This window comes from Azolla caroliniana, unplaced genomic scaffold (genome assembly GCF_043228905.1).
Source record: "Azolla caroliniana isolate FFs.n. ecotype wild unplaced genomic scaffold, voAzoCaro1.0.p SCAF_3, whole genome shotgun sequence".
NCBI classification, from domain to species: Eukaryota; Viridiplantae; Streptophyta; class Polypodiopsida; order Salviniales; family Salviniaceae; genus Azolla; species Azolla caroliniana.
Window position 1 is genome coordinate 3,931,657 of NW_028230438.1, and position 18,675 is coordinate 3,950,331.

The following is an 18,675-nucleotide window of genomic DNA, read 5'->3' on the forward strand; positions in this document are numbered from 1 at the left end:
ATCCTCGATTCCAAACTTGTTCGCAACAAACTTTATTATTTGGTCGATTGGCTCGGTTATAGTCCGAGCGAACGTACTTGAGAACCCGTCAAGCATGTTGCCAATGCTCAGGATCTTCTTGCTGATTTCCACCGAAAGTATCCGGCAAACCCGGTCCGCAATCAGTGCCGACTCGTTCCACTCGTCGTCTTTAAGGGGGAGATAGTGTCATGATATGGCAAAACTCGAACCCATGACCTTATGCTACATGGGCCGAGCTCTTACCATTAGACTATGAATTGTAATTTGTAGGATATTATTTTCATTTATACTTTATCATAGAAAATTGATGTATATTCCAGATCTCTCTGGAACATTCTAGAAGCTTCAGGATTATTCCTAAAAACACTATAAAAGGAGGCACAAGACATTGTTTTGAACCAAATTGGTTCAACGCCAGTCTTAAGCCTCTTAGCCACTTTGTACTTATCTTTTCACATAATATATTAGCTACTGTCATCATCTTTCTCTCTCTCTCATTCTCGCTATATCTCTCTCTCTCCTCTTCTCACTTCCTCTCTCGGGAATCTTACGCAGTCCCGTCCGCTTAGTACTAATAGTACTGCTCTTCTTTAGTACTAATTCCATCTCTGCTTTAGTACTATTCCTGACAATTGTTGCCGTTGCCGTCACCGCAATCGTTGCCGCTATCGCTGTCATTGCTCTCGTCGCCGTCATTGTCGCCGTCATCGCTGCCGTTGCCGTAATTGTCATCACCGCCGCCATTGCCACTACCGCTGCAATCATTTCCACCTCCACGAGTGCCGCCGCCGCAATCCGCTAGAATATGAGATTTCAAAATTTGGAGGGCAGAATGCAGAATTTCAAAAACACAAGGGCCAAAAATAAAATTTCAAAAAAATTTGAGGGTAAAAAATTTCAAAGACCAAAGGGTAAAAAATATAAAACTCACTTCACATGATAAAAGAAAGAATACACAAAGGCACAACACGATTTCACGACCCATGCCACATTGTACTAGCCGATTGGTGTATGATCCAATCGCAACTTGTGCTGACCGAACGAGAAGGTTTGAGTCAAGCAAAGCTCCGATCGAAGTGATCGATCGTAGAGCAGTGATCCGGTCGAGGGATTTTCGACCATTGAGACGACCGATGGAGTTCTGGTTGAGAAGAATTGCCATGGCGAGTGGGTTCATCGTGCAATGCACTATCCCATAGGTGTGCCATGTGTTACCCGTAAGAATATACAGGGAGGCATAAGGGTATGTGTAATGATGTGGTTGGTGTGTATGTGTGAATACCAGGATCACTTTCAGAGGAATGATGGATTGAGGGCTTTTGGAGGCGAGGAACTTGAGCCAGTACCTGAAGCTTGCTTCGAAGTCCCCGACTCTTTTCTCTGAACCTCTATCGCTACTTTGGCTGGTCATGGGGCTCCAAACGAACATGAACATGGATGGAACATGATAAGAGCTTGTTGCTATGTCAGGGAACATGCAGTTGTGGAATGCATGGAACTCTTGCTGGCCTGCCATGTCCCACAACGACACTCGAATTCCCTTGTTTTTGATGGCTTGCACCTCGATTCCTCGTGGTCAATTCATGTTTTACCTGCGAATGGATCTCCGCAGATGAACAATCGGATGAACATGAAATTGCGCTGGTTCCTCCACAGCTATGCCTCGATGGCAGGGTCCTTCCTATAAAGACCTTTAATCTCAAAGAAAGGAAGGCCGGACCGAGAGAGTTCATCCACTACTGCAACAGTAGCAGATCGGCTTAAATCACCTCTAATGTTGCGTAATTGAAGGCGGTATAATTGAGGAGGTGAGGAAGGGGCGTTGCCAACTGTCTCCGCCCCCTTCTTTGGCGGTGCTAGGTGTTCCATGAAATCCATTAGCTCCTCCTCTGTCGTTCCCGGTGAATTGTATAAAGAGAGCTCTTTGAGATGTGGCCAGTGCCGCAGGAAACCAGTGCTTCTTCTCCAGTCAATGGGTACGCCATTTATATGCAGTATGTGGAGAGAGGCTGCGAGGGGTGAATGTGAGGGATGAAGGTCTGCCAATTTCACCACAAGATACTCTCACACTTATATTTGTAAAACTAAGCTCAATAATATTAACATGCATATTATGGAAATATTTAATCTAAATATAATATTTATTTATTATTACGAAAAGTTATTTCTATTATTATACTTTAGAGAAAACTCTTCATTTGAAGAGACATAACTTTTTGTTCATCGTCTCTACAAAGAAGCCATTTGGGCTAATGTAACACACACAATTAATATAGAACAATTTTGTGTATGTGTGATCTCTCTCTAAATCTCTATTTGTATAGTTGCCGATTTCTACATGGTATCAGATTTATAGATTTCCGCATCTATCAAATAAGACTAGAGAATCCTAGGAGCATTGATCGATTTGTCATCAAGACGAGCGCTAAGCCGGATAGCCGTCTTCTATAAAAATGGCACAATCCTCATCTCCCGCCAACATTCTCAACACACATAAACTTTCATTAGTAAAGTTATCAAAGCAAAATTATCGCATTTGGAGTGCTCGACTCGAATTATTATTTCAACACTACAAACTTTGGAATGTAGTGTTAGGATCATCACTAAAACCTGATACCCCCGGACCCGATCAAGTTATTTGGGAAGAGAAAGATCTTGTAGCAAAAATGGAATTATTAGCACATATATCAGATGTTCAAGGAGAAGCGGTCAGAAAGCTACAAACTTCGCATCAAATTTGGGAGAAATTAAAGACACAATATGAACCACAAACGGATGCAGCACAAGTGCACACACTACGTGCATATGTCACATTTACAATGAAAGAAGAAGATGATGTAGATAATGTTCTAACCACATGGGAAAAGAAACTGGATGATACAATTACATCTGGCTTGGACATTTCCGACAAACTACAAAGATGTTTATTACTAGGTGCTTTACCCTCTTCATGGTCATCTTTTGTGACTACACAAAATTTAAATAAAAAAGCTACCGTGGAAGATCTCATGGGAGACATAAGGCAAGAAGACTCGATGAGAAAGACAAGAGAAGAAAACACATCAACACAAGCAATCGCTATGGCAGCCTATCGACCTCATTTCAAATCACAACCAAGATACAAGAGTTTCAAGAGTCAATGGACTAATGCACCGATGACGAAAGGAGGAATGAAGTTCACTAGGTCTTATTGCAACATTTGCAAAAGGCCAGGCCACACACCACAAGAATGTAAGGCAAAACAAAAGATTCGGAGATTTCCAAGCAATATTCGCCGACCACAAGCGCACATTGTCGAGGAATTTGAGGAAGAGAGAAATGAAGAAGAAGAAGAAGAAGAAGAAGAAGAAGAAGAAGAAAAGGTTTATGCCGCCTCGATGGAAGAAAAGAATGAATATGAAGAAGAAGGTTACAGTGACTTGATGCAAGCTTTCGTAGCTGAAGCACTTGTCGTAGACATACCAACAAAGAAGGACGACAAATGGTATCTCGACACCGGAGCAACAAATCATCTTACACATCGATCGGATTGGCTTCAAAGGTACACACCCCTACAAAATCCAATAACTGTTAGATTTGGAAATAATGGAGTAAAACAAGCATTAGGCAAAGGCCAACTTACATTTCATCTCCCCGGAGGAGGAAACTTCATGATCAATGATGTGTACCACGTACCTGGTATCACCAAGAACCTTCTCTCGATAAGTCAAGCAACTTCGAATGGAACCATCATCGAGTTCCATCATAACCAAGCCGTGATTCGTCACCTTCTACCAAATGGCCTCACAATACGAACTTCTTGCAAAAGACAAGGAGGGTTATATCCCATTAGTGTACATCCAACAACCCAATCAACAATCGAAGTTCACACAACCGAAATCGAAAGACAACAAGAACTCACTCTACTTTGGCATTACCGACTTGGACATCCACACCTTGCTGTTATGCGAACACTCCAAACTCACAAGCTCGCTCAAGGAGTCCCAAAGGATATGTTTTGCAAAATCGACTTATGTGAGGCATGCTTGTTCGGCAAAATGGCATCATCAAAGTTTCCTACAAGTAACTCACGAAGAAGTCGACCTCTTGAACTCGTCCATAGTGACATATGCGGTCCATTCCCAACTCAATCACTTTTAAAATCAAAATATTTCATTAGTTTCATCGATGATTATACAAGGTTTACAATACTAACATTTCTCAAAAGCAAAGACCAAGCGTTCATTGCTTTTACAAATTACAAATCACTAACAGAAAAGCAACTAAATCTACAATTGAAATGTCTACAATCTGACGGGGGAGGAGAATATACATCTAACAAGTTTACAAAATTTTGTAAAGACCATGGAATTTTACAACGAATTTCTGTTCCTTCAACACCACAACAAAATGGTCTAGCCGAACGCAAGAATCGAACACTCCTTAATTCGGCCCGGAGCATGTTGAATCTAGCGTCACTTTCACCCTCATTTTGGGAAGAAGCCGTCGCAACATCATGCTATCTCCAAAATCGCAACTATCATCGAACACTTGGGTTAATCACACCATACGAGTTATGGTTTGGAGTAAAACCAAATATGCAAGATCTCAAAATTTTTGGTTGCCTTGCATACGCCTTCGTCCCTGCTGAAAAACGATCCAAGTTAGAACAATGAGCAAGAAAAGCGATCTTTGTTGGGTACGGAGATGCAAACGGCTACAAGGCTTACCGTTTATTCGATCCAAGCAAGAACACGTTCTTTTATAGTCGTACCGTCAAATTTGATGAGTCACCATTTCTTGAATCCACGACACCAACGCATAACCCTAAAATTAATACTCGTGAAGGAGCCGAACAGTCAAAAGATGATGCCGCCACTGTTCGCCGCCCTGCAAACACCGCCGTCGCCGCCACCACCGCCGCCGCCACGTTTTGTCGCCCAAACAGCAGTGTTGCTGATGATAATTGCTGCCCTCCAAACAGCGCCGCCGCCACCGATGCCATCGACATCTCCTGCCAAAAGGACATGGCGGTTGCAGACTATCGCCGCCTCCCAAACAGCACCGCCACCGTCGCCTCCTTCCGCCAAGAAAACATCTCTGGTTCTGACGACCGCCGCCTCCCAACCAACACTACCGCCGCCGCCTCCCGCCAACAAAACATCTTTATTGCTGCCGACCGCCGCCTCCAAAACAGCACCGCCGTCGATGCCGCCCTTTGCCACCAACACAACAGTGATGATGATAATTGCCGCCCTTCAAAGAGAATACCCACTGGCCATCGAGCGAAGAATGTTGATGCCGCTACTATCGCCGCCAACAATCGATCAAGAAAAGCCGCCAATATCAACGTTGCCTCTCACTTTGATGAAGTCCTCGATGCTGTCGATCGTTATGTGGTAATCCCTCGCCCTCTTATTCACGTTGATCAGCCACTACCTCCACCGCTTGCACCTCCTCCAATCTCTCCTTCACATCGACCCCTTGCATCTCCTCCCATCTCCTCTCCTCCAAGAACTCCTCCCGTTCGACTCCGTCTACATAAAAAGCCAATATTTAAATTTAAAGTTAATAAAAATAAAAGTAAAATAAAAAATGCATCTTTAAATGTAACCAACCAATATAAAAGAAATACCCAACCTAAACAAACTAACTATATTAACCCACATCTTGATAGTGTTTTCACACCATCTAACTCTACACATTATGATGACCTCACAAACACATCCTCTACATCAACCTTATCTTCACCACGCTTACATACATCTACCACTTTACCAATCTCTTTATCTAATTTCTCGAATTCTATTCAAAATACTCTTGAAAGCCCTCAAACCTCTCAAATCATTCCGCCATTTCATCTTCACTCACCCGACATCACTAGTGATGTTTCAATTAACTCACAATCACAATCCTCGCAAGACTATCCAAACTCATATGATAACGACTCACCACCTCGTCGTACGCGCTCCTTGTCCGATATCTATAAGGAACTTGACCAATTCGAGGCACACTTTGTGAACCTCGATATGGACGCTCTCATAGTTGAAGAAGAACCAGATACCGCAAATGAATTAATTATTACCGTTCGCGAAGCGTTGTCTGGTACCGATGACCCTAAATGGAGAGCAGCCATGGAAGAAGAGATGACAGCCTTATTAAAGAACAAAACTTGGAGCCTTGTCGATCCACCACCTGATCGACAAATTGTTAGTTGTAAGTGGGTTCTTCGGAAGAAGACCGATGCTACTGGAAATATTATACGTTTCAAAGCTCGTCTCGTAGCTCATGGTTTTTCGCAAATACCTGGAATCGACTTCAAAGATACATTTAGCCCTACATTGCGAAGTATCACATTTCGCATATTCGTCTCTCTCGCCGTCGAACTTGATTTGGAACTTCATCACTTAGATGTTCAAACCGCTTTCCTTCATGGAGAACTCGAAGAAGAGATCTATATGCAACAACCACCACATTTTGAAGATTCAACTCAACCAAATGCTGTATGTCGCCTACATCGATCCTTATACGGTCTACGACAATCTCCACGAGTTTGGTATCATCGACTTCATAATTTTCTAACTAAGAATGGATATAAACGACTAAAGAATGAACCAAATGTATATATTAAAAGAGCTAAGAATAATTTCATCATAATCGGTGTTTATGTCGATGACTTACCTCTACTTGCCAACTCACTCGCGTATCTACAACTTGCGAAGAAGGAACTTCAACAAGCTTTTCCAATAACTGACCTTGGTCCAATGAAGTATTTCCTTGGAATGAACCTACAAAGAGATCGTGCCAAAGGAACCATTTCTCTTTCCCAAACTCAATACATTGAAAGTGTATTAAAACGTTTTGACATGCTACATTGCAAGCCTATCTCGACACCCATGTCAACTCCATGCAAATTATCAATCGAAGATGCTCCTCGAACTATCAAAGAGCGAGATGAGATGCTCAATGTTCCTTACAAGCAAATTCTTGGATGTATACGCTACCTTGTTAGTTGTACACGTCCCGATTTATGTTTCACCGCTGGAATTCTTTCGAGATTTATGCAGGATCCCGGACCGAAACATTGGCAAGCATTAAAACGACTACTACGTTATCTAAAACGAACGAAAGATATGGTGTTAACTTACTCCAGATCGCAATCCGAGTCCATCAACATGAACCTTGAAGGATGGACCAATCCATCACAATTATCTGGATGGACGGACTCGGATTGGGGGGGGGATGTTGATGGTCGTAAGTCAACAAGTGGCTTCGTATATTGTCTCGCCGGAGCCGCTATAGCATGGAGGTCTAAGAAGCAAACAACGGTTGCATTATCTTCAACGGAAGCCGAATATGTAGCTGCCGCACTCGCTGCTAAAGAAGGAATATGGATTCATTCCATACTTGAAGAACTTAACTTGTTTAAAACCTCAAAGCTAATCCTTCATTGTGATAATCAATCATGTATCAAGTTAGCTTGTAATCCAAAAATGAGTGATAATATTCGACATGTCTCTTTCAAGCATCACTTTCTACGAGACTTAATCGAAGAGAAGAAGCTAGATTTGAAGTATGCGTCCACAACACTAATGTGGGCCGATTTTCTAACAAAGCCAGTACCTCAAACAAAGCATATCGCTTGTTGCCGAAAGATTGGTCTAACAATGCCAAACTATTCGTCGAACGACAATACTTTTGAATAAAATAATATTTAGCTTAAGGGGGGGTATGGAAATATTTAATCTAAATATAATATTTATTTATTATTACGAAAAGTTATTTCTATTATTATACTTTAGAGAAAACTCTTCATTTGAAGAGACATAACTTTTTGTTCATCGTCTCTACAAAGAAGCCATTTGGGCTAATGAAACACACACAATTAATATAGAACAATTTTGTGTATGTGTGATCTCTATCTAAATCTCTATTTGTATAGTTGCCGATTTCTACACATATATTGTTGTATTAGGCCCTTTAAAGTATACATGTATATATAAGTTAAGGAGAAAATTAATGTAAAAGTTAAGGCTCATTTTTGCCCCTCTACCAAATTTGCCATCTTGAGTTTGTGTGCTGTAAATCTCTATGTCGTCTCATTGTGCCTTTGAGTGTTTTATTACTCTATGGTGGTGTAGATCTTTAGTTCATAGTTCAATGTCCCCACCTTCAACAAAGGTTCTTTTCACGCTCTAACATAGAGATATATTTTCCCAAATCTAATGTCCAAAACATCTCTTGATTAGAGAAGGACTTCCTTGGCCTCTTCTACTTGATCATTTGTAATCTTGAACCTCTTGGTGATGTAGTCCAGGTCCAAGAGCATTAAACTATAGAGAAGATAAAGAACTGCAATTCGAACTTTTGAAGCCATTTGCAAATACTAGGAAATGAAGTGAAAATCAGATTAATGTTGTGGTGTACTGGTATAAATCCTTGAACTCTGATTGTTCGGATTAATGTCATGTTATAATAATATAAATTCTTTGTAATGTTAATCGTTTATGATGTAAATCCCCTGCAAGAGAGGCATAATGGTCCCACAATGCGATGCAGACAATCTTCTCCTTCCATCCCACATCTTTCCTTCTTCTAATGGCACTTGGTTTTTATTGCCATTTGGCTTGACATTACGTATTTCTTTATCTACTAAAACACTTGGTAGAATATTTTACTAGATAAAGAAATATAATCCGTCTTCATCTTCCCCATTTCTAGCAATGATAAATTATTCAGTAGAGTGTCTGACGATGGGGTATAGATTGGATCGTACTTCAATCCTTGATTATTGCCCTAAAAGTATAGTATGTTCCCAATAATGAAGATTCTAGAGAAAAGAGAATCATTACTGGGCAAATCTGTTAGGAAGTTTTTGCTGTTTCTGCATATAGATGATACCCTATTTGTCTTGTTTACTTATGTCCTATTTCTATGATTTTCCAGGAATTTGAAGCTTTCATTGTTGATTCATAGACATTTAAAAAAGACCCCCACACACACAAGCAATGGACGAGGAACTCAATATATGTAGCCATGGATCAAGGATGGGAAGAGAAAAAATTTACTTCTCCGGATAGTAATAGCAGACACCAATGATTCGTCTTCTGTGTTCTCCAATTCTACCAACTACTTTGTGCCTTCATATCTAAAACATTTGGAATTCGATCATTTCTAAAGTATCGATCAAGCCTCATATTCGACCATTCACTCAGCTAATGCAAGATGTATTATTCAACCATCTCGATTCTTCAAGTAAATATAATATGTATCTACATAATCTTGAGGACGGTCTTATCCAAGAATCTCATCTAAATGATGGTTTGAATGTTTACACTTGGGTCTCAAAGCTTCCATTACGAATTTGTGGCAGAAATTATACTCTTTTGTCGAATAGGAAAGACAGATGTGGATGGTATTGTATGGCTTCTTAAAAAAGGGTTTCACAAATTTGATACAGAAACAAGATGGGTGATGATCAAGTAGCTGATTCTCTGATTGCTGCATGCCAAATTAAATTCATGGAGGCAAAAGGTGAGCTCAAGTCACAGACACTGTATGGATTGAAGGTTTTAGGTGAAGAGTTCTTCTTTCGTAGGATAGATTGCAAGGAAGATTATTAAGAAGAGATTCTTGCAAACAAGAAACCATCCAATGATCTCATTGTGTGTCAATATCCAAAATGCCAAGGGCTCCACATATCGAAACTTGATGATAGGAGGCTACCTCTCTATGTCTTCCACAAAGTAAGATAGCATATGCTCTCTATCTCCATATCAGGATGAGTGAGAAAGTGAGTACATTATGATTAAATCAAAAAGAAATTATGGTTCTTTTCATAGTAAATTAAGTACCGAAACAAAGGTGTAAACCATTAAAATTGCTTTTAATGATGACAACATACAAATGAATCACAGGTTAAGAATGCCCAAGTAATATACACAAGTGATCTTTTGGCTCAAATGTGACCTGGTATACAAGACTCTTGAATTGAAATTGCTTAACCACTGTATACAACTGTGATTGTTTGCTTCCAAATGCAAGTGTACACAAGTTTTCAGTTTCACAAACCATTTAACTGATTAAGTACCTCAATCTTCGTCCCCTATCTAATATTAGTTTTAGTTCAAATTTTCACAAGAACAAAGATGGATTATGATTGTAAGTCCCACCAATTTTCAATTTTCAAATTGGTTATTATCCTCTGTCATATCTTTGCTTTCTCATAATTATCGCAAGTATTACCTGCCTTTTCTAATCGGCATTGTCAGAAATACACCAATCAGGCTACGTAGCTCTATGAAGTTTGATCTCTTGCTTGTTAACTAGATTGCCCTAACGTAACAACGCACTTTTATGTTTTCCTGAATAATAGTGAAGCATAGCTTTGACCATATACTGGCATCAGATGACATGATGGTGTATGCATAATGTGGTCTTACAATTGGTAATGATTCTTGACATTGCTTTTCGTAAGTAGATTACAAAGAGAAATTTGTAGTTGGAAACAGTTAATCGTAAATATATCTATATCTATATATATATATATATAGGAAGTAGGAGGAGATGAAAATAGGAAGAAAGAGTTGAAGGCTTTGAAAGCTTTCATCCTTGCTCTCATTGTAAACTGTAACCCATTGTAACTACGAAGATTCATGCCATGGCTGATTGGGTCATGTATGTCTTTTAATCTTCATGAGCATGTACCACCATGTTGCCATCAATGTATTCTAGAAGCCTCTTGGGCCATATTACCACAATCTCGATTTCTCGAGGGCTTCTCTGAACTCATTGGATTTTCCACCTCGTTAGGATGAATTTTGTGATGGGTTGGGAGATGAGGCCTCTCCATGGAAGGACTGGATGGATGTGTGGAGGGAATGCAAGAAAAGAAAGAGTTTGACTATGAATGAACAAGAAAAAAAGAATGGAAATGTAAAACAGAAAAGGGCTCGATGATGCCAAGGATGAATCAATCCAAGACCAAATTACAGGCTACATTGTCGAGATTCTTGGTTGTTGAAACCAGTTTTGGAAAAAGCTATGCAGATAGATGATGTGAACGCAGTCACATAATCTCTTTTTCAGTTATCTTTATGTATCTTGGCATTTACTAATGGTTCATCTAAACAACTAAAAATCAATCCCGGATGCTAATAGCAGTGATAAGAGCAACAACAACAATAGTCATAGTCATAGACCTTAGGTGCCACTGGTAGATTGAATCAGCACCAACTGTTAAAGATACCAACAATGTGAAGATCCAAGATGTCTGACACAACTGGATTGTACATTGAGTTCATCAACTTATTTCAACTCACCTGAACAGTGCTTAATGCCCAACTAGTCAAGATCGATCAAATCAAGCAGCCAATACACCTAGTTAATGCTAAAGAGGCCATCCTATATGCTTTGAATTGCTCCCCAAATTCTATTTTTCGAAAATATTAATCACTAAAGAAGTATCTTCTCAAGCGCCCAAAATTTGCCTTAGGACAATTAACATATCAAGAAATCCATATATTCCTTTGTTGCTAATCACCTCCAACAAGTTGCCTCATTATCTAATATCATTCTCCATCCCATCTTCCATCATGACACCCGCATCTTTTGACCTAGGGGATTCAGACTCGTATTCAACAAGTCTATATGTATACATGCAGGATATGTTTCTAATCCTTTGTCTTTTTCCTTTCTTTTCCTCTTTGTTTGGTGTTTGTCTTTTACATTGCCAATACAAACTAGAGGTTTTGTTCTATACAAAATAAATGTATTATTTGGTGTAATTTGTTTGTTTCTTATCGATATTGGGTAGTATGGCTATTCATTTCTTAATGCACAATGTTTTAGATTTTTTGTGACCACCCAGAGTGAATGTGTTCCACGGCACAACTAACCTGTTTTATGGATATGTATTGGTCGAAAAGTAAGTGTTTTCGTTCCAATTTGTGTATTGCATGTTATCTAACTGCTAGTTTGGTTTTAGAAAATATTGCTTGCTACATAGATGAATTCTTGTTTATCCTTCATATAAATCTGTTTTATTCACCCTTGAGAGTATGCATAGGCTCCATCCATATGTGTCTGAAATAGATGTTACCTACTGATCTATGTCCGGGAGATCCACATGGAACACATTGTGACTTTGAGCATCATGTCCTGTGGTCGTGGTCATTTCTATGATAGTCTGTAATCTAACAACTCTTCCGCCATTGAAAGTGTCATGCTAGCTACAATAGGTATTCTCAATGTATGTTTATCTATGATATCAATACTTCTTCATCCTTTACTAAATAATCTGTGTTAAAATCAGTGGTATCATGCTTTGATCTCATAATAATAGGCTGAGCAACGGTGCACATATTCAATCTATGTCAATACAATTCCCATGCTCAAACCTAGTATAGAGCTAGGTGGATCATTTACCTGTGATGTTAACCTGCATTTGTACCTTACAAATTTTTTCTTGTAACTTAGAAATTTTAGAGACAGGCTGAATAATTTGTACAATGCCTGATCGTGCCTTTATTCTTATATAGGATGAATTTTACTACCACTATATTTTGAAAAATGATCTATTTGGACTGGTTGTTGAAGCCTTCTTAGCAAATGGGTGTCGTTACAATCTTTTGGATTCAGTTGGTCTGGATCTTTTTAACACAATCCTTGTGGTTAATGAATTTCAATATATTTGAATGGACAAGAATATGACGACGAGCACATGCGTTGATTTATCAGGTCCTGTTTAGCCTGCATACTGCGGGTGGCTTTAATAATAGCTTGGACTCATACATTGTGCTGGATGATGCAAAATCTCAGCCGATTTATATAGTAGAAGAATATTACGATAAGTTGAAACATAATCATTACTTGAAATATGTTCGAAAAGAGCTCCTAAAATCAAGAGACCTTATCCCAATAGGGAGAAACTATAAGCTAAATGACTCGGGAAGGTTTTGCCTTACTTTCACTACGGATTTGTTCCCCACATATGTCAACTATTGGAAGATTGAATGCCTTGAATACTATTTACTCTCACTCATCGACTTGAGAATTTACGTGACCACGATTATGATGGACTCTAGAGTCATGCACCACCAATTTGTAGGGTTCTCCTCGTAAAAAGAAACAACATTTATCCTTAGCCCATTCACTTGATCTAGTTGAAGATCATGAGGAAGTTCACAAGGCAACATCCATAGAATTTGTAGGGTTTGTTGAAGTAACTACGTTCTTTACATTTCTTGGTCTTCTTGATATGTTCATTCTAAGTGTTTTTCACTATTTTAGAATGTAGAGTTACGAACATAGAATCTAATTCAAGGGTCAACGTCAATGCATTCTACAAGGTAAAACTGATGAACCGATATAAAAACTTATTAGGGATGTTTTTCACTATTTAAGAATTTAGAGTTACGTTCATAGAATCTAATTCAAGGGTCAAAGTCAATGCATTCTACAAAGTAAAAATGATGAACCAATATAAATGATATAAAAACCTGTTAGGGATGTAATATATCACTTAAGAGATGAGATGTAAGAATTTGATGCAATCTAACCTAGGCAAGAATATGATGAGATGTAAGAATTAGCTTTTAATAGTTTAAACTATAGGAATAAATCCAATGGATTTATAAATCTTTAAGATGCATGGGCCCTAACATGCTCAACCAAACCAATCCTTCCATGAATTTCTCTATAATCATAGTCTGCAGTCTCAATCGTGAAATTTCTTAGTAAAGCTCTTGAACATTAATAGTTACTACTCACTTCCCTATGTATTACATGATGTCACTTTTTTTTAATGGGTATCCTAGTTCAACTTAACCTCCAAAAACAATAATAAAATCCATCTTTCTCTCACTCATTGATAAAGAGATTCGTATTGAGAACTTAAATCTAAGGTTTCACTAATGTTCTAATATGTGATTCATAACTATTTGAAGTGTTTTTATCTCATTTGATGTGCTTTTGTACATCGTTTCGCTCATTCAGTGGTAGATGAAGCCAAATTATGTTAAGATAGTTAAGGGAGCAGAGGCAGAATTTTCCTTATGTCTAATACCCTATTTTTGATAACTAAAGAGTACTTGTCAACCATTCTTGCAAGTTACAACTTCACTTGAGAAGAAGTTGTGCACTTGACGCAACATACCTAGAAGAGACACATTTAATAAGAAAAAGACATTGTACACTTAATTGAAGTATACAAATAACCTTGATTAGTATCGGTTATAAAACAAGACAATTATTTCTAGTTGCAGAATCCCATCTAAATTCAAAAAGTGAATATTCAAATGTTTATATTAAATATGGGCAATAGACCTTTCTATTTAAACCCACATAGCAAATATATAATTTAACTTAGAGAGAAGGACCTTTTTCCTTCAGAGTGCATCTTGCATAACCATGCAACTTGAGTACTCCTGCCACCTTCATCATAGATGGTACGCTTGAGATGGAACTTCTTAGCTATGTTTTGGTTTGTTAAACCTCCATTTTCTCTTAATATAGATGCCAAGCACTTTTGCCACTCTTTGGAAGCACACTCTAGTGTACTTAGAAATATATCCTTTTTTGATTCAAAACTATTTTGTATCATAGGATATTGTTTTGCTAGTTTGAGGTGGGTTGTCCAATCAGGAATAAAGGAGCTTCCAAGAGGCACCATAGATGAAATACCGAGTCGAGCAGCTATCGTCAACACATGAAACAAACCATTGATATATGGAAGAGCTTTGTCTAGATACTTTGAATGAGACTCTGACAAAGAGGTGAGAGTGATACCAAGCTGGTTTTCTACTGGGTGTGGCATTTGTTTATCCTCACAATATAATTGGATTCTTAGAAATTTGCCTCCCAAAATTCGAGGCACCCATCTCAAAAGTTCCTCAAAGGTTGACTCGGGAAACTTAGTCGTAAGGAGGGCAACACGAGGGAGTTGCTTCTCAGCCTCATTCTCTACAACCATTTTCAATAGCTTACTTATAGAGTTCTCAACCTTGTCCATAACATCATTCCTCATATATTGAAGTTCTTGATGCATTTTGTCCAGTTCCTTGATCATTTGATCCATCTTATCATGTAACTTGAGGACTTCATTGTGAGTGACATCCATTTTATGATGTAAACTTAAAAGTAACCTTACCATAGCCTTACTAGATTGTACCTCTCTTGTCTCTTCTAAAGTTAATTGATCTTCTTGCATGAGGCCATATTCCAAGCTAGTCGTAATCACATTTTCACGACTTCGATATTTCCTAGATTCATCGACAATTTCATCATTCTCCAATAATGCATCCCTCAACTCCACCTCAAACCATTCCTTATATGATTTGAGGACCTCCCCATAATATTCTAACCCGAGGAGATCAATTAAATCGCTTGATAATGGATAGGGCATATGCCTAGTCCGTTTCCAATCATATGATTCTTTCTCGCCTCGCTCAAGCTTTTTTCTTAATTGTTTCTTCAAATAAGTTACTTTCACGCATTGATCTTCTCTACCTTGCACCATTGATGGATAGAGTAAACAGTCAGGCCGGATGACACTCTCGATCAACTTGACCCCTTGCACACCGGTGGGTTGTGCACATATTGTAGTCAAGTTGGTGATGATACTCTTTTCCACTAAGGTTAAGTTACTTAGCATGTCTTGTTGAGTATTATTTTGAGCCCGAACTAGGACATCTATGACATGGTTTGATATTGCTAGGCAGAACATGACGATGATCTCACTCTTTGGAAAACAAATGGATATGAAATCTTTGCCGAGTGTGATGTCAGCATTATGATCCTTAGATTGGAAAGCATTGCTAAATAATGCTTGAATTCTTGGAAATAAGCCTGGTGTAAAAAAGGTGAGGAATTTGTTCTCACACTCTAACCTTCTACCCATATACAGAAAAGTATCATTATCATCCATTCGTGTGGACCATTGGAGTTGTTCGACACCCACATCTGATAACATGGCTGGGATAAAGATATCTTCACATCTTTTGGGGACTTTGCAAGATAGGTGCATGGCTTCCATTAGGTCTACTAGTAATGAGCCCTTCACATTAGATTTGGTAATGGATTCAAACTTATGCTTTAGAAAATGCCGAGGGATGCATCCTTTGTCAAATCCAACGATACCCTTGGATGCTCCAGACTTTGGGAAACCAATGAGGCTTCCTATAATCTCATTGCAAAACCAATTGGGATCGAGAATAATGTGTTTGAATCCGCTTATGTAGATGATCTTCCCAACCTCATTTAAGGACAAAGCGATGACATTTAATTTAGCTTTATCATTATTGCAGATTTCGATGAATTTCGTCCATGTAATAATTTGTTCATTTGTGGTCTTGGAATGATTCAAGAGATTTTTGCTTACTTGCGTGCAGATGTCGTAGATCTCAATACCTTGGAGTACACCTTTGGCAATGTTGAAAATACATTGTGCTATATGTTTGACAAAATCCTTCTTTCTTGCATCCACGTCAAAAGGAGGGTCCACAATTTGAATCACGGATTTGAATTCTGACCGAAGTGAGTTGATTGAATTTGAGAGAGAGCTCGAGACGAGATCCATTTGATCTGCTCGCGTGAATACCAGGATAACTTTCAGAGGAATGATGGATTGAGGGCTTTTGGAGGCGAGGAACTTGAGCCAGTACCTGAAGCTTGCTTCGAAGTCCCCGACTCTTTTCTCTGAACCTCTATCGCTACTTTGGCTGTTCATGGGGCTCCAAACGAACATGAACATGGATGGAACATGATAAGAGCTTGTTGCTATGTCAGGGAACATGCAGTCGTGGAATGCGTGGAATTCTTGCTGGCCTGCCATGTCCCACAATGACAGTCGAATTCCATCCTTTTTAATGGCTTGCACCTCGATTCCTTTTGTGCGTTCTCCAGCAAACAGGGCTTTCAACCTATCTCTCTTTCGACCATAGATGGAGCGCATGGTGGATACAAGGGTAGTCTTTCCTGCGCCAAACAACATGCAGTGCAAGTGTGTTAGTGTGTGTTTATCCTCATCAATCTGATTTTCAGTATTTGAGAGAGTGTGGCGGTCATTCATGTCTTGCCTGCGAATGGATCTCCGCAGATGAACAATCGGATGGAGGTCGCAGGCACTCGTTTCAAATCTGATCCCAACATGAAATTGCGCTGGTTCCTCCACAGCTGTGCCTCGATGGCAGGGTCCTTCCTATGAAGGCCTTTAATGTCAAAGAAAGGAAGGCCGGACAGAGAGAGTGCATCCACTACTGCAACAGTAGCAGATCGGCTTAAATCACCTCTAATGTTGCGTAATTGAAGGCGGTATAATTGAGGAGGTGAGGAAGGGGTGTTTCCAACTGTCTCCGCCCCCTTCTTTGGCGGTGCTAGGTGTCCCATGAAATCCATTAGCTCCTCCTCTGTCGTTCCCGGTGAACTGTATAAAGAGAGCTCTTTGAGATGTGGCCAGTGCCGCAGGAAACCAGTGCTTCTTCTCCAGTCAATGGGTACGCCATTTATATGCAGTATGTGGAGAGAGGCTGCGAGGGGTGAATGTGAGGGATGAAGGTCTGCCAATCTCCCCACAAACTCTCCGGAAGACACTCTCACACTGTCAAGGTGGAGGGATGTGAGGGAGGTGAAGTCGCGTAACAGCTCCACGCACTCATCGCTCATTTTCATGGACTGAAGGGAGAGATGTTTGAGGCGTTTGTTTTTCTTGAGGGCACTCAGAAGACGATGAGTATCCTTAAATGATGGTGCCTCCATGAGGAGGCTGCTGGGGGCTGCATCGAGATCTGCGGCCTGAGAGAGAGCCTCAACCCAAGCCCTCTCCTCCTCTTGGGTTAGATTCCATCGATACAGGAGGAGGAGATGGACAGCTCGTCCGGTGAGATTGGCGGCAGCTGTGAGGATGGCCATCCGTAGTTGTTCAGTTGTGGAGGCATCATCTCTGAAATCGAACATGATGTCTCTGCTCCCCCATTCCCAAGCTCCATGTTTTACCCGTTCACCATATGTCCCATATGACCCATAACTTATCCCATTCTGTTTTCCCTTTTGAAGTTTGGTGGTATCCACAAGGAAGAGGTTCTCAACATTGGCGAGCTTAATTAGCAGATCATGAGAGGTTGAGGTTGAAGTGAGGTTGAGTAGAGATGCTCTCGATTTCTCGACCGCTTCTCTGACCTCATCGAAGTCCCAGACCGTGTGGATGCGTTTGTGAGGGGGTGGGAGGTGGTGAGACTTCTCCATGGAATGAATGAATGAGTGAATGTGTGTATGTGATGGATGCAAGAAAAAGAAAGACCGTGACAATGAGTGAAGATGAAAAAGAATGGAATGAATGTGAAGGAAAGTTAAGGACGAGTCTTTGACGTTAAGTGAATGTGTTATGAATCATGATAATAAATGAAAATATTAGCCGATTATATTGTTATATTGATTTAAAGGTACAAAATTGTGGCTTAGTAACAGGACATGACTTACTCTCTAAACCCTGAACCCCATTAGATAATGCGTATGCTCGTAAGAGAAGCTTATCCCATTATTTTTTAGTGAGAGGAAAACATGAGTTATTCTCTAAACTTTGAAACTTAGCTAATAATAGTTATCTAGTATGCTCATAAGACAACCTCATTTTATGATTGGCTTCCATGCAAGCATGCACTTGAGAGAGAGTTTAACATC

The 18,675-nt window shown here is 39.6% G+C and overlaps 2 protein-coding genes and 1 long non-coding RNA gene across 6 annotated transcripts in view; all 3 read right to left on the reverse strand.

Moving 5' to 3' along the window:
* The window catches only part of LOC147865930 (protein TORNADO 1-like), a 73,404-nt gene extending 71,759 nt beyond the window's left edge, over positions 1 to 1,645 (reverse strand). Inside the window, exon 1 of the mRNA XM_087317510.1 lies at positions 1,614 to 1,645. The gene's annotated coding sequence lies outside the window, so the exon portion shown is untranslated. The remainder of the gene's footprint in view (positions 1 to 1,613) is intronic.
* LOC147865935 (protein TORNADO 1-like) overlaps positions 1 to 18,240 on the reverse strand; it is a 42,944-nt gene extending 24,704 nt beyond the window's left edge. Inside the window, exons 1-2 of the mRNA XM_087316013.1 lie at positions 17,076 to 18,240; positions 14,326 to 16,974 (exon numbers count right to left, since the gene is read on the reverse strand). Of these exons, the coding sequence (XP_087172139.1) occupies positions 14,360 to 16,974; positions 17,076 to 18,240 (3,780 nt within the window). The 3' untranslated portion in view covers positions 14,326 to 14,359. The remainder of the gene's footprint in view (positions 1 to 14,325; positions 16,975 to 17,075) is intronic.
* Positions 3,989 to 6,013, reverse strand: LOC147865937 (uncharacterized). Of its 4 annotated transcripts, XR_015529549.1 has the most exons (4): positions 5,953 to 6,013; positions 4,731 to 5,537; positions 4,334 to 4,647; positions 3,989 to 4,154 (listed from the first exon to the last, which is right to left on the reverse strand). It is a non-coding gene; the product is annotated as an uncharacterized LOC147865937 (long non-coding RNA). The 4 variants fall into 4 exon arrangements; XR_015529548.1 differs by lacking the exons at positions 3,989 to 4,154; positions 5,953 to 6,013 and adding an exon at positions 5,641 to 5,923 and having other exon boundaries at positions 4,163 to 4,647; XR_015529550.1 differs by lacking the exon at positions 3,989 to 4,154 and having other exon boundaries at positions 4,164 to 4,644.
* Positions 18,241 to 18,675: the final 435 nt, after the last annotated feature.